General features: G+C 64.8%; 2 protein-coding genes and 1 long non-coding RNA gene across 4 annotated transcripts; 2 read left to right on the top strand and 1 right to left on the bottom strand.

Moving 5' to 3' along the window:
• Positions 1 to 244: 244 nt before the first annotated feature.
• Positions 245 to 4937, top strand: LOC126646681 (zinc finger protein 574-like). The gene is given in 6 exon segments (XM_050328155.1): positions 245 to 384; positions 1303 to 2099; positions 2142 to 2537; positions 2591 to 3342; positions 3344 to 4252; positions 4290 to 4937. Coding segments are annotated over 6 exon segments (3381 nt in total). The 3' UTR covers positions 4677 to 4937.
• A 4098-nt stretch (positions 4938 to 9035) lies between these two features.
• Positions 9036 to 22784, top strand: LOC126646678 (glutamate receptor ionotropic, kainate 5-like; the record flags this gene model as incomplete). Its single annotated transcript, XM_050328154.1, has 15 exons — positions 9036 to 9119; positions 9804 to 9960; positions 10555 to 10652; positions 11614 to 11642; positions 12037 to 12080; positions 13118 to 13296; positions 13405 to 13471; positions 13999 to 14051; positions 14566 to 14727; positions 15795 to 15941; positions 17296 to 17400; positions 18386 to 18493; positions 20979 to 21170; positions 22482 to 22612; positions 22707 to 22784. Coding segments are annotated over exons 1-15 (1634 nt in total), but the record flags the coding sequence as incomplete, so codon positions are not given.
• LOC126646679 (uncharacterized) lies at positions 18725 to 19946 on the bottom strand. 2 transcript variants are annotated; one of them, XR_007630367.1, is made up of 3 exons: positions 19853 to 19946; positions 19064 to 19145; positions 18725 to 18818 (listed from the first exon to the last, which is right to left on the bottom strand). It is a non-coding gene; the product is annotated as an uncharacterized LOC126646679 (long non-coding RNA). The 2 variants fall into 2 exon arrangements; XR_007630368.1 differs by lacking the exon at positions 19853 to 19946 and adding an exon at positions 19309 to 19402.
• Positions 22785 to 23968: the final 1184 nt, after the last annotated feature.

The raw sequence follows: 23968 nt of genomic DNA, 5'->3' as shown, positions 1-23968 counted from the left end.
CCCCCCAAAATCATTTTGGTACCTCCCAACCCCCCCAAAATCCCTTTGGTACCTCCCAGACCCCCCCTCACTTGGTACATCCCAATCCCCCCAAACCCCTCTTTTAGCCTCTCCGAACCCCCCAAACCCCCCAATTTTTCATGAAATTCCCTTAAATTTGTGCCCCCCCTCCTCCCTCCCCAAAAACCCTCAATCCCCCCAAAAATAAACCTCCCCCGCGGAGTTGGTTCCTCCCGTTCCCAAGATGGCGGCGCGGCCATTGCCGCTCGCTGATTGGTCGGGTCGAGGATTGACAGGAGGAGAGACGGCCAATCAGAGGGCGGGTTGTTGCGGGGTGGGGAGAGGGGCAGAGCCGAAGCCGCGGGAACGACGGAGAGGCCGGAGGTGAAACAGGGGGAGGGGCGGGGATTTTGGGGATTTTGGGAATTTGGGAGGAATTTGGGGGTTTGGGGTGATTTGGGGTGATCTGGGGATTTGGGGGAGGATTGAAGGGGATTTGGGGGCGTCTGGGAGGGAGTTCAGGGAGATTTGGGGGAATCTGGGGGAGTTGGGGGGTCCTGGGGGGATTGGGGCGATTTGAGGGGATTTGGGAGGGTTGAGGGGTCTGGAGGGGGGGATTTTGGGGAGATTTGCGGAGATCTGGGGGGGTTGAGGGGTCCGAGGAGGGGTTTGGGGGGATTTGAGGGTCTGGGTCTGCTCCCCCCCCCCTTTCCCCTTTTTCTTCTTTTTTAGTATCCTTTTTAAATTTTTCTTCTTTTCTCCTTCTCTTTCTCCTCATTTTTCCTCTTCGCTTCCATTTATTTCTCTCTCCACTTCTCCCGATCCTGTTTCCTTTTTCCCTCCCCCCCTCTCTTTTTTTTTTTTCCCCTCCTTTTTTCCTTACTTTTTTTTTTTTTCCCTTTTATTTTATTTTTTTATTTTATTTTTTTTTTGGTCTCTGATCCCCCTCTCGTTCCCCTCAACCCCCAATGTCCCCTGACCCCCCACTGTCCCCTCACCCCCTGCCATCCCCTGACCCCCACTGCCCCCTGACCTCCCCACTGTCCCCTGACCCCCGCTGCCCCCCTGCCCCCTGTCGTCCCCTGACCCCCCGCCATCCCCTGACCCCCCTGCCATCCCCTGACCCCCCTGCCCCCTGACCCCCCTGCCATCCCCTGACCCCTTGCTGCCCCCTGCCCCCCTGCTGCCCTCTGACCCCCTGCTGCCCTCTGACCCCCTGCTGCCCCCTGACCCCCTGACCCCCCGCTGTCCCCTGCCTCCCTGAGCCCCCCACCTGCCCCCTGGCCCCTCTGGTGCCCCCAGCGATGTCCCTGCCGGAGAGACGCTGCTGGTGCTGGAGCACCGCTACGTGTGCTCCGAGTGCTCCCACCAGTCCCCCTCTCTGGAGGAGGCCCTGCTGCACCACCAGCACCACCTGGGGCCCCCCCCGGGCGCCCCCCCTGCCCCGGGGGCGCCCCCAGGAGCCCCCCGAGCCCACCTGGAGCTGCTGGCGGAGCCCGAGCCCAGCCAGTACCAGTGCCTGGAGTGCGGGGCCCTGCTGGTGACGCCGGGGCAGCTGCTCGAGCACCAGGAGCTGCACCTCAAGCTGCTGGGGGCCGAGCCGGGCGCCAAGGCCGCCGGTGCCACCACCAGTGTCACCAACAATGTCACCAACAACCTCACCAACGTCACCGGCGGCGCCGCCGGCATCCACTTCGAGTGCCCCGAGTGCCGCGCGCTCTTCCAGAGCCAGGACGCGTGGCTGGCGCACCGGCAGGGCCACCGCGCCCAGGGACACGCCCAGGGGCAGGGCCACCGCGCCCAGGGACACGCCCAGGGACACACCCAGGGACACACCCAGGGCCAGGGCCACGCCCAGAACCACGCCCAGGGGCAGGGCCAGGCGCGGGTGGACGTGGAGCACTCGTACCGCAAGCCCGAGGACGGCGCCGAGCCCGGGCCGGAGGCGCTGCCGGTGCCGCTGGCGGTGCTGCCGGTGCCGCTGCCGGGGGGCGGAGGGGGGGGCTCGGCGAGGGCGGCCAGCGCTGCAGCTGCTGCTCTACGAGTGCGGGGAGTGCCTGCAGCTCTTCCAGAGCCCCAAGGACTTCCTGGAGCACCAGGTGACCCACCTGGCCGCCCCCTCCCAGCCCCGCGGTGACCGGCGGCGGTGCCGGAGCCGGCGCGCCCGGCGGAGCCGCCGGAGTTCCGGTGCCCCGAGTGCCGGCAGCCGCTGCCGTCGGCGCGGGCGCTGCGCTCCCACCTGCGCTGCCACCGCCTGGGCCGCTGGCAGTGCCCGCTGTGCAGCCGCGTCCTGCCCAGCCCCGCCGCGCTGCGCCAGCACCACGAGGCGCACGCCCGCGACTGCCGCTTCCTGTGCCTCGAGTGCGGCGCCGCGCTCGACACCGAGGCCGCGCTGGGCTCGCACCGGCGCGCCCACCACGGCGCCGCCGCCCCGCACCGCTGCGCCTGCGGCAAGGCCTTCGCCAGCATGACCAAGTTCCTCTACCACCGCCGCTCCCACGGCGGGGCCGCGCCCGCCGCGCCGCCGGGACCCGCCGGTGACGAGCGCGGCGGGGAGGAGGAGGAGGAGGAGGAGGAGGAGGGGGAGGAGGAAGGGGCGGCCCCGGGCGAGGCGCCGGCGGAGCCGCTGCCCTGCGGGCTGTGCCCCAAGGCGTTCCCGGCGCGGCGGCGCTGGCGCGGCACCGGCGCTTCGTGCACCGGGCGGAGCGGCGGCACCGCTGCGGCGCCTGCGGCAAGAGCTTCAAGAAGTCGTCGCACCTGCGCAGCCACGCCCGCACCCACACGGGCGAGCGGCCCTTCCCGTGCCGCGAGTGCGGCCGCGGCTTCCACAGCCGCGCCAACCTGCGGCGGCACCGCCTGGTGCACTCGGGCGAGCGGCCCTTCGAGTGCGAGCTGTGCCGCAAGCGCTTCGCCCAGAGCTCCACGCTGCGCCAGCACCTGGCCGTGCACCTGCGGCGCCTCCCGCACCGCTGCGCCGACTGCGGCCTGCGCTTCCCGCGCCCGCACCGCCTGCGGCTGCACCGCGCCCTGCACGCCGGAGAGTACCCCTACAAGTGCCCGCAGTGCGGCCGCTCCTTCCTGCTGCGCCGCCTGCTCGACGTGCACCTGCTGGTGGGCCACGCCGGGGGGCAGCCCCTGCTGTGCCCGGGCTGCGGCGCCGCCTTCGCCTCGCCCGCCCGCCTGGCCGAGCACCGGTGCCGCGCCCGCGCCGGCCGCCGCTCCGAGTGCGGGGTGTGCGGGCGCAAGGCGGGCACGGCGCGCGGCTCCGCGCCTACGGCGCCTGCACCTGCCCCAGCGCCCCGGGACCCCAGGACCCCAGGACCCCCAGGACAAGGGGGACGACGCCCCGGAGGCGGCGCCGGGCCCGGCGCGGGCGCGGCCCAAGGGCCCCAAGAGCTTCGAGTGCGGCGAGTGCCGCAAGCTGTTCAGCACCGAGACCTCGCTGCAGGTGCACCGGCGCATCCACACCGGCGAGCGGCCCTACCCCTGCCCCGACTGCGGCAAGGCCTTCCGCCAGTCCACACACCTCAAGGACCACCGGCGCCTGCACACCGGGGAGCGCCCCTTCCGCTGCCCCGACTGCGGCAAGAGCTTCGCCATCGCCGTGCGCCTGGCCGAGCACCGGCGCATCCACACCGGGGAGCGCCCCTACGGCTGCGCCCACTGCGGCAAGAGCTACCGCAGCTTCTCCAACCTCTGGAAGCACCGCAAGAGCCACCGCCACGAGGGCGTCCCGGGGGAGGGGAGCGGGGAGGGGGGCACCGGGAACCCCGGGACGGGGGCTGGGGGCGTCCTGGTGCAGGAGAACACCGGGATGGGGTCTGGGAATGTTGGGGTGGGGTCTGGGACCGTTCTGGTGCAGGAGAGCCCCGGGATGGGGTCAGGGAATGTTGGGGTGGGGTCAGGGAATGTTCTAATCCAGGAGAGCCCCGGGGTGGGGTCAGGAACCATCCTGGTGCAGGAGAGCCCTGGGGTGGGGTCAGGGAATGTTGGGATGGGGTCAGGGAGCCTTGGAACGGGATCTGGGACTGTTCTGATCCAGGAGAGCCCTGGGATGGGGTCTGGGACTGTCCTGGTGCAGGAGAACCCCGGCATGGGGTCAGGGACTGTTCTGATCCAGGAGAATCCTGGGATGGGGTCAGGGAACGTTGGAACAGGGTCAGGGAATGTTGGGATGGGATCTGGGACTGTCCTGGTGCAGGGGGACCTCGGAGGGGTGTCTGGGGTTGTCCTGGTCCAGGAGACCCCCGGGGTGGTGGCAGGGACCGTCCTGGTCAGGAGACCCTGAGGTGGCGTCAGGGACCGTCCTGGTCCAGGAGGGCCTGGATTTGGGGTCAGGGACCCCCGGGGTGGGGGCAGGGACTGTCCTGGTCCAGGAGACCCCTGAGGTGGCCTCAGGGGCCGTCCTGGTCCAGGAGACCCCTGAGGTGGCCTCAGGGACCGTCCTGGTGCAGGAGGGGCTGGATTTGGGGTCAGGGACCCCTGAGGGGGCCTCAGGGACCGTCCTGGTGCAGGAGGGGCTGGATTTGGGGTCAGGGACCCCTGAGGGGGCCTCAGGGACAGTCCTGGTGCAGGAGGGCCTGGATTTGGGGTCAGGGACCCCTGAGGGGGCCTCAGGGACCGTCCTGGTGCAGGAGGGGCTGGATTTGGGGTCAGGGCCCCCCGGGAGGGGCTGAAGGAGGAGCCCCCCGGGGGTTGGGGGCTCCCTCCCGGGGGTCTCTGAGCCCCCCAGAGCAGCCTCGGCCCCCCCTGGGGACCCCCCAGAGCAGGAGCCCCTCGGGATGGCCCCGGGACCCCCCCGGGGGGAGGGGGGGGTGTGAGGTAAGAGGGGGGGGCTCTCCCCTTTTTTGGGGTCCAGGGACCCCCCTGGGGTCACTTGGGACCCCCCAGATCAAACCCTGTGGGGGTCTCAGGCCTTTCCTGGGGGTATTTGGGACCTCCCCGTGTCCCCATCACCCCCAAATCTCCCCGTGTCTTCTCAACCCCGTCCCCGTCATTTTGGGGGTCCCAGTGGAAATCCTCATTCTGGCCCCCAGGTCGTTGTCCCCAAATTCGGGTGGGGGGAGGGTCGTTGCCCCCCGAATTTGGGTGGGGGGAGGGGCGGGGGAGGGCGATTCCTGATTCATTAAAAAGTGAAAAACTGGACCCAAAAATGTCTTTTGGGGTGGGGGAGGAGGGGGAGGGCAAAGACCCCCCCAGGGGGAAGTTTTGGGGCTGTTTGGCCCCTCCCCCGAGCTGTCAATCACCCAGATTAGCCCCGCCCATCGCTGTCTGTCACTGCAAGCCCCTCCTCCTTCGATCTCCGCCCCCGCGCTCCCCATTGGTCCCTTCACTGTCAGGCCACACCCCCTCATTATAATGAACGTGACCACGCCCCACAGTCCTCATTGGCTGTCTGGGACACGCCCCTCATCCCTGACCACGCCCCCCATCCCTGGTTGGCTGTTTCTGGCTTCTCCTCCTATGTGGCCACACCCCCTCGGCGCTCATTGGCTGACAGCCCCTGTCACTCTCTGTAGCCACGCCCCCATCCCGACACGCCCCCGCGCTCTGATTGGGTGAAAGAACCACTCCCCCTTTGTCCCCGCCCCCTCTCCCCATCTGACCACGCCCTCTCTCCTCCCATTGGCTGTTTAACCCCCATGGCCACGCCCACCCGGTCACGCCCACTCCTCCAGCCCCGCCCCCGGACAGAGCCCACCCCGTGGGGGGGTTCCTCCCCCTCCCCAAAAGCCCCCGGCCCAGAACCATCCTGGGGAGGGGGGATATTTGGGGGAGGGGGCTCGGAGAGCCGCTTTGGGGGTCCCAGCCCCCTCCCCTTCAACCCCCAACCCTCCCTCGCTTCCCGGGGAGCCCCAGGACTCCCCCACCCCCAAACTCCCCCGACCCCCCACCGACCCCCTCCTCCCTCGGCCGCCGCTGGAGCCGCGAGGCCGCGAGACCAGGGGGCCCGAACCCTGCCCCCCTCCGCCCCCCAAATCCAGCCCCCTCCCAACGCCGCGCCGGGCAGAGGAGACGCCGCTCGACCCCCCAAAAATCCGCCCCCGGGCCGGGAGCTGCGGCAACCGCGCGGCCTCGTGAGTGACCCGGGGGGCCGGGAGGTCTGGAGGCTCCAGGGGGCCGGGAGGGGAGGGGCGGGGAGGACGGAGGGGACACACCAGGAAAATCGGGGGGGAGGGCAGCAGGAATGTGGGGGGACGTGGGAAAGGGGGTGGGAGTAAGGGGGTCACCCGGTTACCCCGGGACCGGGATTTGGGATCGGGGACCGGGATTTGGGATCGGGGACCGGGATTTGGGATTTAGCCCCCCTTCTCCCCACCGGTACCGGGATCCAGCCCCGGGATCGGGATCGGGCCCCCCTCGTCCCATCCCCGGGCCCCGATCCCGGTGCCACCCCAGGATCCATCCCCTGGATCCATCCCCCGGATCCAGCCCCCGGATCCAGCCCCCGGTTCCATCCCCGCTGTCGGCACCGGGATCCGGTACCGGGATCCAATCCCCGGATCCACCCCCCGGATCCAGCCCCGCTCCCGGTTCCCAGTGCCGTTTTCCAGCCCCTTCCCCCCCGTTCCCGGATCCATCCCCGGCATCCGCCGCCATTCCCGGTTCTCATTCCCGGTTCCCATTCCCGGTTCCCATTCCCGGTTCCCATTCCCGGGATCCCCCCGCGGGCCCCGCTCCCAATCCCGGTTTCCATCCCGGTTCCCGGTCCGCAGCTCCACGCCCGGTTCCGAATTCCCGGCTCCCAATTCCCGGTTCCCAATTCCCGGCTCCCAATTCCCGGTTCCCAATTCCCGGTTCCCGCCGCCGGTCCCGGCGCCGCCGCTCCCGGGATCGATCGAGGGGATCCATCCGGCGGATCCTTCCCCGGGATCCTTTCCCGGGATCCCTCCCGTTGATCCAGCCCCGCTCCCGGCCCCGCTCCCGGCCCCCGGTTTCCGGTGCGGGGATCCATCCCCGCGATCCCATTCCCGGCTCCCGGCCCCATTCCCGGCTCCCGGATCCATTCTCGGCTCCCGGGTCCATTCCCGGCTCCCGGGTCCATTCCCGGCTCCCGGATCCATCGCCGCTCCGGGCCCCGGCCCGGGCCTCCGTCCTCATTCCCGGTACCGATCCCGAATTCCCGAGCCCCAATTTCCGATCCCGAATTCCCGAGCCCCAATTCCCGAGCCCCAATTCCTGATCCCCAATTCCCGAGCCCCAATTCCCCGTTCCCGGCCCGCGATTCCAGGATTCATCCCCCGGTCCCCATTCCCGGGTCCGTCCCCCATTCCGGTACCGATTCCCGGTCCTGGATCCATCCCTCGATTCCCGATCCATCCCCCCCGCCCTCTCCCCGTTCCCGGGACCCCTCCCCGTTCCGGCGCCATTCCCGGTCCGATCCCAAATCCGGTCCCCAAATCCGGTCCCGGATCCATCCCCATTCCGGTTCCCATTCCCGGTCTCCCCTGCTTCCCCCCTCCCAGATTCCCACCGCCCTCCCCGATCCGATCCGTCGATCCCATTTTCCCCCGAATCCCAATTTTGGGGTCCCAAACCAGGGCGTGGGGGAGGGAGCAGGCCTGGGGGTCCCCGGGTTGAATTTTGGGGGGTGGGGGGGCCAGGTTTTGGGAGGTTTTTGGGGGTTTTTTGGGGGTTGATTTTTAGGGGTTAATTTTTGGGGTTGATTTTTGGGGTTGATTTTTAAGGGTTGATTTTAGGGGTTGATTTTTAGGGTTGATTTTGGGGGTTGATTTTGGGGTTGATTTTTAGGGGTTGATTTTTAGGGGTTGATTTTTGGGGTCGTTTTTAGGGGGTCCCGGAGGCTCCGGGGATTGGGGGGGGAGGAAGGGGCAGGTTTAGGGGGTCCTGAGTGGGGGGGGGGTGGGTGGGAAGCACCGGTGGGTGGGGAGGGGTCGCCCCTGGTCCTTCACCCCTCCCCCTCCGTTGCCAAGGCAGCCACAGCATCCACTGGAGCCGGAGCCGTGCCATGGCAGCAGTTACCAGGACACTTTTGGGGAGGCTGCGGGGGAGGGGTTGGGGCAGAGGACCCCCAGGACCCCCTCCCGAGCACCAGGACCCCAGGAACCCCAGGACCCCCAAACCCCAGGACCCCCAAAATCCCAGGAACCCCAAAATCCCGGGAGGGATTGGGGATGGGGACCCCCAGGACCCCACCCTCAAGCACCAGGACCCCCAGGGACCCCTCAGGGACCCCCGGGATCCTCCAACCCAGGACCCCAAAATCCCAGGAGGGATTGGGAGGAGATCCCCCTAAACCCCCACCCCAGGGACCCCCCAAGCTCCAGGACCCCCCTCAAAAGAGCCCCAAATCCCGGCCCCTTCAGGGGACCCCAAACTCCAGGAGACCCCAGGACCCCCAAACCACCCAGGACCCCTGGGGACGCCCCAAATTCATGGGACTGTTGGGGGGTTTGGGGTGGGATTTGGGGGTCCCAGGTGGGTTTTGGGGGTCCCGAGTGGGATTTTGGGGGTGGCCACTGACGCCCTGGGGGTGGGGGGTCCCAGGGGATCCTCAGGTGGGATTTTGGGGTCCCAGGTGGGTTTTGGGGTCCCACTGTATTTTGGGGTGGTCACTGACGCCCTGGGGGTGGGGGGGTCCCGGAGGAGGATTTTGGGGTCCCAGGGGGTCCCAGGGGGTTTGGGGGTCCTCTCTGTGTTTTTGGGGTGGTCACTGACGCCCTGGGGGTGGGGGTCAGGGGGTCCCAGGTGGGATTCTAGGGTTCCCAGATGGGTTTTGGGCGTCCCACTGTGTTTTTGGGTGGTCACTGACGCCCTGGGGGGAGGGTCCCAGGTGGGATTTTGGGGGTCCCAGGTGGAGTTTTTGGGGTCCCACTGTATTTTGGGGTGGTCGCTGACGCCCTGGGGGTGGGGGGTCCCGGAGTGGATTTTGGGGTCCCGGGGGTCCCAGGTGGGTTTGGGGGTCCCGGGTGGGTTTTGGGGGTCCCGAGTGGGATTTTGGGGTGGTCACTGACGCCCTGGGGGTGGGGGGTCGCAGGCGGCGGTGCCGCAGCTGGACCCCATGAGGAGAGGCGATGCTGCCCCCGCCCCACGCTGCTCCTGCTCCTCTTCGTGGGCGCCGCCGCCCCGAGGGACTCCGGGCCCCGCGCTGCGGATGGGTGAGAGGGGGGCGGGGAGGAAGTCTAGGGGGTCACGGGGGCACAGGGGGTCACAGGTGTCGAGGGGGTCACAGGGGTCGGGGTGGGAGATTTGGGGGGCTGGGGGCTGAGGGGGTCACAGGGGTCCCGGGGGTCGGAGGGGGTCACAGGGGTCAGGGGGTGAGATTTGGGGAGGCTCGGGGGTCTGGGTGAGATTGGGGGCACAGGGGGTCGGGGTGGGAGATTTGGGGGTTGGGGGTCTTGGGGGGCTGGGGTCTCTGGGGGGGTTTGGGGTCAGGATTTTTTTCAGGGGGGTTTTGGGGTCTGGCCCCATGTGCCCCAGCCGCCATCCTGGACAGACAGGGGGCTGCGGGCAGGGGGTTCTGTGGAGTGGGTTTGGGGTCTCTGGGGGGTTTTTAGGTCAGGTTTTTTCAGGAGGGGTTTTTTGGGGTCAGGGTTTTTTGGGGGGTTTGGGATCTGAGCCCCCGTGCCCCCAGCCGCCATCCTGGACGAGCAGGGGGGCTGCAGGCGGGGGGGGTTCTGGGGTTGATCGGGGAGGGTCTCTGGGTGGGTTTGGGGTCTCTGGGGGTTTGGGGTCTCTGGGGGTTTGGGGTCTCTGGGGGGTTTTTGGGTTCAGGTTTTTTTGAGGGGTTTTGGGGTCAGGGTTTTTGGGGGAGTTTTGGGATCTGACCCCCGTTGCCCCAGCCGCCATCCTGGACGAGCAGGGGGCTGCGGGCAGGGGAGCGCCTGGCCCTGGCCCTGGCCCGGGAACACGTCAATGGCCCGGGGAGACCCCGGCCCGGCTCGAGGTCGATGTGTTCAGAGCTGCCCCGGGACAGCCAGTACGAGACCACCGACACCAGTGAGGCACGGGGAGGACTGGGAGAGGATTGGGGGTGTTTGGGGGGTTTCTGGGTGGGTTGGGGGACACTGGGAGGGGACTGGGAGGGACTGGGTGGGACTGTGGGGAGGATTGGGAGGGGATTAGGGGGAGGTTCGGGGGGACTGGGGGCACTGGGAGGGACTGGGGGGGTTGGGAGGGACTGGGAGGGGATTGGGGGGCACTGGGAGGGGACTGGGAGGTGTTTAGGGGTTTGGGGGAGTGGGAGGGGAGAGGCTAGGAGGGCACTGGGGGGGACTGGAGGGCACTGGGAGGGAGTGGGGGCACTGGGAGGGGATTTGGGGGACTGGGTTATACTGGGGGGAATGGGGAGGGACTGGGAGAGACTGGGAGGGGGATTGGGGTAGAATGGGGGCACTGGGGGGTCCTGGGTGTTCCCAGGGAATTTCTGGGGGGTCCCGAGGGGTCCCAGGATGGGAGTGGGGCCCTGGGGAGAGGACTGGGAGGCACTGGGAGGCACTGGGAGGCACTGGGATGGACTGGGTGGGACTGGGCGGGACTGGGGGGTCTGGGTGGTCCCGGGGTTTCCAGCCCCCAGTCGTGCCCCCTCCCCAGTGTGTCAGATCCTGCCCAAGGGGGTGGTCTCGGTGCTGGGCCCGGCGGCGAGCCCGGCGGCTGCGGCCACGGTCAGCCACATCTGCGGGGAGAAAGAGGTGAGAACACCCCAAAACACCCCAAAACTGACCAAAAATACCCGAAGCACCCCAAAATCCCCAAACCCACCCCCTCACGGTCAGCCACATCTGCGGGGAGAAGGAGGTGAGAACACCCCAAAACTGACCAAAAATACCCCAAAATACCCCAAAAACACCCCTAAAACCCACCCCAAACCACCCCCAAAAACCCCCAACCTCCCCGGGACCCCCAAACCCACCCCCCACGGTCAGCCACATCTGTGGGAGAAGGAGGTGAGAACACCCAAAAACACCCCAAAATACCCCAAAAACACCCCTAAATACCCCAAAAACACCCTAAAAACCCCCAAACCCCAACCTCCCGGACCCCAAACCCACCCCCACGGTCAGCCACATCTGCGGGGGAGAAAGAGGTGAGAACACCCCAAAAACACCCCAAAAACACCCAAAACCCCCAAAAACCCCCAAACCCACCCACCACGGTCAGCCACATCTGCGGGGAGAAAGAGGTGAGGGACCCCCAAAACTGCCCTAAAACACCCCAAAACACCCCCCGGCACCCCCTGTGGCCCCACTGTGACCCCAATAAGCCCCCAGTGACCCCAATAACCCCCCAATGACCCCAAATGACCCCCAATGACCCCAAAGCCCCCCAATCTCCCCCCATTTCAGATCCCCCCCATCCGGGTGGGCCCCGAGGACGCCTCAATGACCCTAAATGACCCCAAATGACTCCAAATTTCCAGATCCCCATATCCGGGTGGGCCCGAGGACGCTCTAGTGACTCAATAATTCCCCAATGACCCCAAACTCCCTCCGTGACCCCAAATGACCCCCTGGGACTCCCAATGACCCCAAACCCCCAATGACCCCAAACCCCCAATTTCAGATCCTCCACATCTGGGTGGGCCCCGAGGACGCCCCAATGACCCCAAATGACCCCAAATGACCCCAATAACCCAAATAACCCCCATTTCAGATCCCCCACATCCGGGTGGGTCCCGAGACGCCCCAATGACCCCAAATGACCCCCAATGACCCCCAATGACCCCAAACCCCCAATTTCAGATCCCCACATCCGGGTGGGCCCGAGGACGCCCTCGTGACCCAAATGACCCCCTGTGACTCTAATGACCCCAAACCCCCAATTTCAGATCCCCACATCCGGGTGGGCCCCGAGGACGCCCCCGGCCCCCTGCTCCGCCTGGCCTCAGCTCAGCCTCTACCCCAGCAACGAGGACGTCAGCGGGGCCCTGGGAGCTCCTGAGAGCCTCCGCGCCCCCCCGCCTCCCTCATCTGCGCCAGGCCCGAGTGTAGGGGGATTTGGGGGGCTGGGGGGCTGGGGGGATTTGGGGGGTTTCAGGGGGATTTAGGGGATTTGGGGGCCCTGGGGGCTCCTGAGAGCCTCGCGCCCCCCCGCCTCCCTCATCTGCGCCAGGCCCGAGTGTAGGGGGATTTGGGGAGCTGGGGGGATTTGGGGGTGGGGATTTAGGGGGCTTTGGGAGGTTTTGGGGGATTTGGGGGTTTGAGGGGGTGGGAAGGGGTTTAATGGGGATGGGAGAGGATTTGGGGGGGATTTTGGGGGCACGGGGAGGAGTGTTTAAGGGGGTTTGGGGTGATGGGAGGGGGTTTGGGTGGGATTTGGGTGGGATTTGGGGGAATTTTGAGGGGTTGGGGGGGATTTTGAGGGGTTTGGGTGGGATTTGGGGGGTTGGGGGAGGTTGGGAGAGGGTTTGGGGGTTGGGGCGATGGGAGGGGATCTGGGGGGTGGTTTGGGGTCCTGGACAAGGATTTGGGGGTCTCAGGGGGCAGTTCCTGCTCTCCTGCAAGCTGGGGGGGCTTTGGGGGTCCTGGGTTTGGATTTGGGGGTCCCAGGGATGAATTTGGGGGTCTCAGACCTGCCCCCAGTCCTGCTGAGGCTGGAGGAGCTGGGGGGCAGTTCCTGATCTCCCGGGAGTCGGGGGGGAGTTGGGGGGGTTTGGGGGGATTTTGGGGTGATTTTTGCAGATTTTGGGGTCCCAGGGCCAGATTTTGGGGTGATTTTTGTGGATTTTGGGGTCCCCCAGGCCTGCTGAGGCTGGAGGAGCTGGTGAGGCAGTTCCTGATCTCCCAGGAGTCGGGGGGGATTTGGGGGTGATTTTGGTGGATTTTGGGGTGATTTTGGCGGATTTTGGGGTCCCCCAGGCCTGCTGCGCCTCGAGGAGCTGGTGAGGCAGTTCCTGATCTCCCGGGAGTCGGGGGGGATTTGGGGGTTCCAGGGATGGATTTTGGGGTGATTTTGGTGGATTTTGGGGTGATTTTTGCGGATTTTGGGGTCCCCCAGGCCTGCTGAGGCTGGAGGAGCTGGTGAGGCAGTTCCTGATCTCCCGGGAGTCGGGGGGGATTTTGGGGTGCTGTAGTTGGATTTGGGGGTCCCAGGGCCGGATTTTGCGTTGATTTTTGCGGATTTTGGGGTGATTTTTGCGGATTTTGGGGTCCCCCAGGCCTGCTGCGCCTCGAGGAGCTGGTGAGGCAGTTCCTGATCTCCCGGGAGTCGCTCTCTGTGCGGGTCCTGGACGGGGAGCAGGACCCGACCCCGCTGCTCAAGGAGATCCGGGACGACAAAGTGCCCACCATCGTCATCGACGGCCCCGCCAGCACGGCTGGGCTGGTGCTGGCCAAGGTTTGGGGGGTCCTAGGGGGGTTTGGAGGGTCCTGGGGGGGATTTATGGGGGGTTTGGGGGTGACAAAGTGCCCACCATCGTCATCGACGGCCCCGCTGCCATCGCAGGGCTCGTCCTGGCCAAGGTTTGGGGGATTCTGGGGGGTCCTGGCCAAGGTTTGGGGGATTTATGGGGGTTTGGGGGATTTGATGGGGGTTTATGGGGGTTTGGGGTGTGACAAAGTGCCCACCATCGTCATCGACGGCCCCGCCAGCACTGGCTGGGCTGGTGCTGGCCAAGGTTTGGGGGTTTATGAGGGATTTATTGGGGGTTTATGGGGGTTTATGGGGATTTATGGGGAGTTTGGGGGGGACTTTGGGGGAGGTTTGGGTGGGGGAGATCTGGAGGGATTTAGGGGGATTTGGGGGGGATTTGGGGTTTGTGTGGGGGTCTGAGGGGGTTTTCAAGGGGTTTGGGAGGGTCTGGGGAGCTTGGGGGAGCCGGGGAGGGAGTTTGAGGGGGTTTGAGGGGGGGGGAGTTGAGGGGGGATTTGGAGGGTTTAGGGGGGGATTTGAGGGATTTGGAGGGTTTGGGGAATTTGAGGGGGATTTGGAGGAGTTTGGGGGAGGATTTGGGGGATTTGGGGGATTTGGGGGGTTTGGAGGGATTTGGGGGTGATTTCAGGGGTTTTTGGGGGGACACCCCTCAATCCCCCTCCCCAGGCCTCGGGCTGGGGATGATGTCGACGTTCTACAAATACATCCTGACCACCATGGTGAGCCCTGACCCTGACCCTGACCCTGAGTGACCTCGGGGTGACCCTGACCCCTGAATGACCCTAGAGTGACCCAGGGTGACCTCGGTGACCCTGACCCTGAGTGACCCCGAGTGACCCGGGGTGACCCCAACCCTGAGTGACCCCGGGGTGACCCCTGACCCCTGAGTGACCCCAGGGTGACCCCTGAGTAACCCCGACTGACCCCAGGGTGACCCCGGGGTGACCCTGACCCCGAGTGACCCCAGGGTGACCCCTGACCCTGTATGACCCCGTGACCTCCAACTGACCCCAGAGTGACCCCAATGACCCCAGACTGACTCCAATGACCCCAGAGTGACCCCAATGACCCCTGTTTGACCCCAGGACTTCCCCCTGCTGCACCTGGAGTCGCTCCCCTCCCCCCCTTCCCAGTGACCTCTGTGTGACCCCAATGACCCCTGAGTGACCCCAATGACCCCAATGACCCCAGACTGACCCCAATGACCCCCATGTGACTCCTGTTTGACCCCAGGACTTCCCCCTGCTGCACCTGGAGTCGCTCCCCTCCCCCCCGGCCACCGTGCTGGGGTTCTCGATGTTCAACACGAGCCACCGGTTCTACGGGGAGTTCGTGCGGAGCCTCAACATGTCCTGGAGGGAGAGCTGCGACCTGGGGCCTTATCCTGGTCCTGCGGTGAGGGGAGACCCCAAAAACCTGAGAGAAACCCCAAATCTGGGAGAGAAACCCCAAAAAATCCACCCGGGAAACCCAGATCCCAAAGGGAGACCCCAAACCCCAAAGGGAAACCCCGACATGTCCTGGAGGGAGAGCTGCGACCTGGGGCCCTACCCCGGCCCTGCGGTGAGGGGAGACCCCAAAAACCTGAGAGAAACCCCAAAAACCTGAGAGAAACCCCAAATCTGGGAGAGAAACCCCAAAAAAATCCACCTAGGAAACCCAGATCCCAAAGGGAGACCCCAAACCCCAAAGGGAAACCCCAACATGTCCTGGAGGGAGAGCTGCGACCTGGGGCCCTACCCCGGCCCTGCGGTGAGGGGAGACCCCAAAAACCTGAGAGAAACCCCAAAAAATCCACCCGGGAAACCCCAAACCCCAAAGGAAAACCCCAAATCCCAAAGGGAGACCCCAAACCCCAAAGGGAAACCCCGACATGTCCTGGAGGGCGAGCTGCGACCTGGGGCCTTATCCTGGCCCTGCGGTGAGGGGAGACCCCAAATCTGGGAGAGAAACCCCAAAAAATTCACCCGGGAAACCCCAGATCCCAAAGGGAGACCTCAAACCCACCAGGGAAAATCCAAATCCGGGAGGGAAACCTGGGGGTGTCTGGGGGTGGATTTTGGGGGTCAGAGGATTCATTTGGGGTTCAGAGTGCCCCCAATCCCAAATTACCCCCCCAGCTCTCGGCTGCCCTGCTCTTTGACGCTGTTCACGTGGTGGTGGGGGCCGTGAGGGAGCTGAACCGCTCCCAGGAGATCGGGGGGTGACAGGGGATGGGTTTGGGGGTCAGGGGATGGGTTTGGGGGTCAGGAGTGGATTTAGGGGTCCCAAAGCTCAATTACCTCCCAGCTCTCAGCAGCCCTCCTCTTTGATGCCGTGCACGTGGTGGTGGGGGCCGGTGAGGAGCTGAACCGCTCCCAGGAGATCGGAGGAGTGACAGGGGGTGGATTTTGGGGTCAGGGGATGGGTTTGGGGGGTCAGGGGGTGGATTTGGGGGTCCCAAAGCTGACAATCCCCCCCAGCTCTCGGCTGCCCTCCTGTTCGATGCGGTTCACGTGGTGGTGGCGGGCGTGGAGCTGAACCGCTCCCAGGAGATCGGGTGCCCCTTAGCTTCTTGCCGCCCGGAGTTTGGGCCCCACGGCACCAGCCTGATGAACTACCTGAGAATGGTGAGCACCCCCAAAAACACCCCAAAAACACCCAAAACCACCCCAAAAATCACCGGGGGGGGCCCCAAAAACACCCCAAAACACCCCAAAAATCACCGGGGGGGGGCCCAAAAACACCCCAAAACACCCAAAAATCACCAGGGGGACACCTGAGAATGGTGAGCTGGGGACCCAAAAACACCCCAAAACACCCCAAAACACCCCAAAACACCCCAAAAATCACCAGGGGGTGCCCCAAAATAACCCCAAAATCACCAGGGGGGGACACCTGAGAATGGTGAGATGGGGACCCCTAAAGCATTCCCAAAATCTCCGGGGGCCCCAAAATAACCCCAAAATCATGGGGGGGACACCTGAGAATGGTGAGATGGGGGGGGCCCCAAAAACACCCCAAAATCCCCAGGGGGGACCACAAAAATAACACCCCCGGGGGTCCCCAATCCCCCTGCCCCCAGGAGGCATGATGGGCATAGGGGGAGGTCTGTGGGGATTTCGGTCTCTGGGGGTCTGTGGGAGTTGTGGGGGGGCTCTGGGGGTCTCTGGGATCTCTCATCCCTGTCCCCGCAGGTGGAGTGCGAGGGGCTGACGGGCGCGTGGGGATTTGGGGGATTTGGGGTCCTGGGGCTCCGGGGGATTTGGGGGTCTCTGGGGGTCTCTGGGGTCCCCCTTGATTTGGGGGTCTCTGGGTCCCCCTGTCCCCGCTTCTCCAGGTGGAGCACGAGGGCTGATGGGGTCTGTAGGGATTGGGGGGTCTGTGGGATCTGGGGTCTGTGGGGATCTCGGGGGTCTCTGGGGATTTGGGGGTCCCTGGGGTTCCCCATGATTTGGGGGTCTCTGGGGTCCCCATCCCCCATTTCCCCCAGGTGGAGCATCGAGGGCTGACGGGGTCTGTGGGGTTTTAGGGGGTCCCTGAGGGTCTTGGGGATTTGGGGGATTTGTGGGAGTCTGTGGGGTTTGGGGGGTCCCTGGGTGGTCTCTAGGGTCCCCATCCCCCTGTCCCCAGGTGGAGCACGAGGGGCTGACGGGCGCGCGGGGATTGGGGGTCCCTGAGGGTCTGGGGGGATTTGGGGGGATTTGGGGGGGGATTTGGGGGGTCCCTGAGGTCTGTGGGGATCTGGGGGGGCCTGTGGGGATTTGGAGGGGTCTGTGGGGATTTGGGGGGTCTCTGGGGTCCCCATCCTGTCCCCCGCAGGTGGAGCACGAGGGTCTGACGGGCGCGTGGAGATTTGGGGGTCTCTGGGGATCTGGGGGTCTGTGGGGATTTGGGGGTCCCTGAGGGGTCTGTGGGGATTTGGGGGGGTCTGTGGGGATTTGGGGGGGTCTCTGGGGGTCCCCCATCCCCCTGTCCCCCCAGGTGGAGCACGAGGGTCTGACGGGGCGCGTGGAGTTCAACAGCAAAGGGCAGAGAACGAATTACAGCCTGCGCGTGCTCGAGAAGGGCCGCGACGGCACCAGAGAGGTGGGGCGAGGCGCAGCCCTCGGGGACTCCCACGGGGACCCCACGGACCCCCCCTGAGTGACCCACGGGACCCCACGGGACCCCTACAGCCCCACGGACCCCAGAGCGACTCCGGGACCCCAGGGACACCCAGGGACACTCACAGCCCCTCGGGACCCTCACGGGACCCTCACGGACACCCACTGACCCACGGGACCCCACGGACCCACAGCCCCACGGGACCCCCAGAGCGACCCTCGGGACCCCCAGGGACACCCACGGGACCCCAGGGACACCCAGGGACACCAACAGCCCCACGGGACCCCCACGGACCCCTGGGACCTCTGGAGTGACCCACGGGGACCCCACAGCCCCACGGACCCCACTTGAGCCACGGGACCCCAGAGTGACCCCCGGACCCCCACTGAGCCACGGGACCCCACGGACCCCCACGGGACCCCCACTGAGCCACGGGACCCCCAGGGACCCCCACGGACACCCACTGACCCACGGGACCCCCAGGGTGACCCCCGGGACCCCCACAGCCCCACGGGACCCCCAGGGTGACCCACGGGACCCCAGGGACACCCACGGGACCCCCAGGGACCCCAGAGTGACCCACGGACCCCGGGACCTCCAGGGACCCCTGCGGGACCTCCCAGATTAACCCCCCCAGAGTGACCCTCAGGGACCACCAGGACCCCCAGAGTGACCCCCAGAGTGACCCCCCAGAGTGACTCCCGTGGGACCCCCAGAGTGACCCACGGGACCCCAGAGTGACCCACATGGGACCCCCAGGACACCCACGGGACCCCCACTGACCCACGGGATCCCAAGGACACCCCCAGGACCCCCAGAGTGACCCCCAGAGCTCCCCTTGTGGCCCCCTCCCCACTCCCCACCCTTTCCCCAAGCCCCGCCCCCCTTCCTCGAGGCCACCCCCTCTCACGAGACCACACCCCCTTTCCCATGGCCCCGCCCCTTTCCTGAGGCCCCGCCCCCTCAGGTGGGGGTCTGGTTCTCCAACCACACCCTGGCCATGGACGAGGCCACGCTGGGGCTGAACAGCTCGGAGAGCCTGGAGAACAAAACCCTCATCATCACCACCATCCTGGTGGGCACTGGGAGCACTGGGAGGCACTCGGGAGGGACTGGGAGGGACTCGGGAGAGCCTGGAGAACAAAACCTCATCATCACCACCATCCTGGTGGGCACTGGGAACACTGGGAGCACTGGGAGGGACTGGGAGGGACTGGAGAACAAAACCCTCATCATCACCACCATCCTGGTGGGCACTGGGAGCACTGGGAGGCACTGGGAGGGACTGGGAGGGACTGGGAGAGCCTGGAGAACAAAACCCTCATCATCACCACCATCCTGGTGGGCACTGGGAGCACTGGGAGCACTGGGAGGGACTGGGAGGGACTGGAGAACAAAACCTCATCATCACCACCATCCTGGTGGGCACTGGGAGCACTGGGAGGCACTGGGAGGGACTGGGAGGGACTGGAGAACAAAACCCTCATCATCACCACCATCCTGGTGGGCACTGGGAGCACTGGGAGGCACTGGGAGGGACTGGGAGGGACTGGAGAACAAAACCCTCATCATCACCACCATCCTGGTGGGCACTGGGAGCACTGGGAGGCACTGGGAGGGACTGGGAGGGACTGGAGAACAAAACCCTCATCATCACCACCATCCTGGTGGGCACTGGGAGCACTGGGAGGCACTGGGAGGGACTGGGAGGGACTGGAGAACAAAACCTCATCATCACCACCATCCTGGTGGGCACTGGGAGCACTGGGAGGCACTGGGAGGGACTGGGAGGGACTGGAGAACAAAACCCTCATCATCACCACCATCCTGGTGGGCACTGGGAGCACTGGGAGCACTGGGAGGGGACTGGGAGGGACTGGAGAACAAAACCCTCATCATCACCACCATCCTGGTGGGCACTGGGAGCACTGGGAGGCACTGGGAGGGACTGGGAGGGACTGGAGAACAAAACCCTCATCATCACCACCATCCTGGTGGCACTGACACCTGGGAGCACTGGGAGGACTGGGAGGACTGGAGAAAAACCCTCACATCACATCCTGGGCACTGGGAGACTGGGAGACTGGGAGGACTGGAGAGACAAAACCCATCATCATCACCACCATCCTGGTGGGCACTGGGAGCACTGGGAGGCACTGGGAGGGACTGGGAGGGACTGGAGAACAAAACCCTCATCATCACCACCATCCTGGTGGGCACTGGGAGCACTGGGAGACACTGGGAGGACTGGGAGGACTGGAGAACAAACCCTCATCATCACCACCATCCTAGTGAGCACTGGGAGCACTGGGAGGGACTGGGAGGGACTGGGAGGGACTGGAGAACAAAACCCTCATCATCACCACCATCCTGGTGGGCACTGGGAAGCACTGGGAGGGACTGGGAGGGACTGGGAGGGACTGGAGAACAAAACCCTCATCATCACCACCATCCTGGTGGGCACTGGGAGCACTGGGAGGCACTGGGAGGGACTGGGAGGGACTGGAGAACAAAACCCTCATCATCACCACCATCCTGGTGGGCACTGGGAGGGACTGGGAGGGGACTGGGGGGGATTGATTTTCATTGGGGTCTCCATTTGGGATCTCCATTGGGGTCTCCATTTGGGTTCCCTATTTGGGATCTCCAATGAGGTCTCCATTTGGGGTCTCCAATGGGGTCTCCATTTGGGGTCTCCAATGGGGTCTCCATTTGGGATCTCCAATGGGGTCTCCAATGGGGTCTCCAATGGGATCTCCAATGGGATCTCCTTTGGGATCTCCATTTGGGGTCTCCATTGGGTTCCCCATTTGGGATCTCCAATGGGGTCTCCATTGGGGTCTCCATTTGGGGTCTCCATTTGGGGTCTCCTTTGGGGTCTCCATTGGATCCATTTGGGGTCTCCTTTGGGGTCTCCAATGGGATCTCCAATGGGGTCTCCTCTGGGATCCCCCCGCAGGAGAACCCGTACGTGATGCGCGTGGGGGGCGCGGGGGGCGAGCGCTACGAGGGGTTCTGCGTGGACCTCCCATTGGGATCGCCCTTTTGGGGTCTCCATTTGGGATCTCCATTGGATACATTGGGGTCTCCATTGGGGTCTCCATTGGGGTTCCCCATTTGGGATCTCCCTTTGGGGTCTCCATTGGGATCTCCAATGGGGTCTCCCTTTGGGGTCTCCATTGGGATCTCCAATGGGGTCTCCATTTGGGGTCTCCAATGGGGTCTCCCATTGGGATCTCCCTTTTGGGGTCTCCATTGGGGTCTCCATTGGGGTCTCCAATGGGATCTCCATTGGGATCTCCAATGGGGTCTCCTCTGGGGTGTCCCCGCAGGAGAACCCGTACGTGATGCGCGTGGGGGGCGCGGGGCGCGAGCGCTACGAGGGGTTCTGCGTGGACCTCCCATTGGGGTCTCCCTTTGGGGTCTCCATTTGGGATCTCCATTGGGGTCTCCATTGGATCCATTGGGGTCTCCATTGGGGTCCCCATTTGGGGTCTCCATTTGGATCCATTTAGGTCTCACTTGGGGTCTCAATGGGGTCTCCTCTGGGTGTCCCCGAGGAGAACCCGTGCGTGATGCGCGTGGGGGGCGCGGGGGGCGAGCGCTACGAGGGGTTCTGCGTGGACATGCTGAGGGAGCTCGCCCGGCTGCTCAAGTTCCGCTTCCAGCTGCGCCTGGTGGAGGACGGGCTGTACGGGGCCCCCGAGCCCAACGGCTCCTGGACCGGCATGGTGGGAGAGCTCATCAATAGGGTGAGTCCTAGGATGGGGTTTGGGGTCTGTAGGATGGGGTTTGGGGGCTGTAGGATGGGGTTTGGGGTCGGTTTGGAGGACGGGCTGTGCAGGGCGCCAGAGCCCAACGGCTCCTGGACCGGCATGGTGGGAGAGCTCATCAATAGGGTACGTTTGGGGAGGATTTGGGGTCTGTAGGATGGGGTTTGGGGGCTGTAGGATGGGGTTTGGGAGTCGGTTTGGGGGGACGGGCTGTGTAGGGCCCCGAGCCCAGCGGCTCCTGGACCGGCATGGTGGGAGAAGCTCATCAATAGGGTGAGTCCTAGGGGGTTTGGGGGTTTGGGGGCTGTAGGATGGGGTTTGGGGTCGGTTTGGGTGGTTTGGGGGCTGTAGGATGGGGTTTGGGGTCTGTAGGATGGGGTTTGGGGTCAGTTTGGGGGTTTGGGGGCTGTAGGATGGGGTTTGGGGTCGGTTTGGGGGACGGGCTGTAATGGGGCCCCGAGCCCAACGGCTCCTGGACCGGCATGGTGGGAGAGCTCATCAATAGGGTACGTTTGGGAGGAGGATTTGGGGGGTTTGGGGTCAGTATGGGGGTTTGGGGTCTGTAGGATGGGGTTTGGGGTCCGTAGGATGGGGTTTAGGGTCTGTAGGGTGGGGTTTGGGGAGTTTGGGGTGTGTGAGGATGGGGTTTGGGGTCTGTAGGATGGGGGTTTGGGGGCTGTAGGATGGGAGTTTGGGGGCTGTAGGATGGGGTTTAGGGGGCTGTAGGATGGGGTTTGGGGTCTGTAGGATGGGGTTTGGGGTCAGTTTGGGGACGGGCTGTACGGGGCGCCCGAGCCCAACGGCTCCTGGACCGGCATGGTGGGAGAGCTCATCAATAGGGTGAGTCCTGGGGCTGTAGGGGGTTTGGGGGCTGTAGGGGTGGGATTTCAGGGGTTTGGGGGCTGTAGGATGGGGCTTTGGGGGTTGGGGTGGTTTGGGGGCTGTAGGGTGGGATATGGGGGTTTGGGAGCTGTAGGGGTGGGATTTAGGGGTGAGATTTAGGGGTGGTTTGGGGGCTGTAGGGTGGGATTTGGGGGTTGGGGTGGTTTGGGGCTGCAGGGTGGGATTTGGGGAGGGTTTGGGGTTGTAGGTGGGATTTGGGGGCAGTTTGGGTGCTGTAGGATGGGATTTTGGGGGTTTCCACAACCCCACGGGAACATCCCACGTGGTTTTTAGGGGAGCAGGCGCAGGACCTCGGGTGGGGGGGTGGGAGGGCAGTTTGGGGTTGTCACTGCCATTGCAGGGGGTTGTGGACCCTCATTTTCGACCCTACCCCCAAAAATCTCCCAGAAAGCCGACCTGGCCGTGGCCGCCTTCACCATCACGGCCGAGCGGGAGAAGGTGATCGACTTCTCCAAGCCCTTCATGACCCTGGGCATCAGCATCCTCTACCGCTGTCCACATGGTAGGGGGTTTAGGGGGTTTGGGGGTGTTTGGGGTCCCCGGGGCCGGTGCCACCGCGGGGTCTCACGCCGTGTCCCCCAGGGCCGCAAGCCGGGGTATTCTCCTTCCTAGACCCTTCTCGCCGGCCGTGTGGCTCTTCATGCTCCTCGCCTACCTGGCCGTCAGCTGCGTCCTCTTCCTGGCCGCGCGGTGAGGGGGCCGAAAAGCAGGGGACACCCCAAAAGGGACCCCAAAAATGGGGAGACACCCAGGATGGACCTCAGAAATGGGGGGACGCCCCAAAAATGGGAGGACACCCCAAAAGGGTCCCCAAAATGGGGGACACCCCAAAAATGAGAGGGACACGCCCCAAAAATGAGGTGGGACACACCCAAAAAGGGACTCCAAAATGGGGGACACCCCGGGATGGACCTCTAGAAATGGGGGGACGCCCCAAAAATGGGGGGACACCCCAAAGAGTCCCCAAAATGGGAGGACACCCCAAAGGACCCGAAATAGGGGACACCCCGAAAATGGAGGGGACACCCCAAAGGGACCCCAAAAATGGGGGGAGACACCCCGGGATGGACCTCAGAAATGAGAGGACACCACAAAAGGGACCCCAAAATGGAGGACACCCAAAAATGGAGTGGGACACACCCCCAAAGGGACCCCAAAAATGAGGGGGGGACACACCCCAAAAGGGACCCCAAAAATGGGGGGACACACCCCAAAGGGACCCCAAAAATGAGGGGGGGACACCCCAAAAATGGGAGGGGGACACACCCCAAAAATGGGGGGGGACACCCCAAAAGGGACATCAAAAATGAGGGGGGACACCCCGAAAGGGACCCCAAAAATAGGGGGGGACACCCCAAAAATGGGGGGGGACACACCCTGAAAGGGACCCCAAAAATGGGGGGGACACCCCAAAAATGGGGGGGGGACACCCCAAAAATGGGGGGGGACACCCCGAAAGGGACCCCAAAAATGGGGGGGGACACCCCAAAAATGGGGGGGGACACCCAAAAGGGACCCCAAAAATGGGGGGGGGTGTCTCAAAATACACCCCAAAATTGGGAGGGGGGGCATCTCAAGATACACCCTCGAAAATGTGGGGGGACACCCCAAAAAAGACTCAAAAATAGGGGAGGGGAATTGGGAGGGGTTTATGGGCTGGTTTTGGGGGGTTCTGGGAGCTCCTGGTGGGTTCAGTGATGGGTTTTGGGGTTCAGGAAGGTCCTGGTGGGTTCAGTGATGGGTTTTGGGGTTTTGGGGTTCAGGAAGGTCCTGGTGGGTTCAATGATGGATTTTGGGGTTCAGGAAGTTCCTGGTGGGTTCAGTGATGGGTTTTGGGGGTTCAGGAAGATCCTGGTGGGTTCAGTGATGGGTTT

This window comes from Myiozetetes cayanensis, unplaced genomic scaffold, assembly GCF_022539395.1.
Source record: "Myiozetetes cayanensis isolate MyiCay16 unplaced genomic scaffold, myiCay2020 scf365, whole genome shotgun sequence".
Classification (NCBI taxonomy): Eukaryota; Metazoa; Chordata; class Aves; order Passeriformes; family Tyrannidae; genus Myiozetetes; species Myiozetetes cayanensis.
This window is presented reverse-complemented; position numbering and strand designations above follow the sequence as displayed.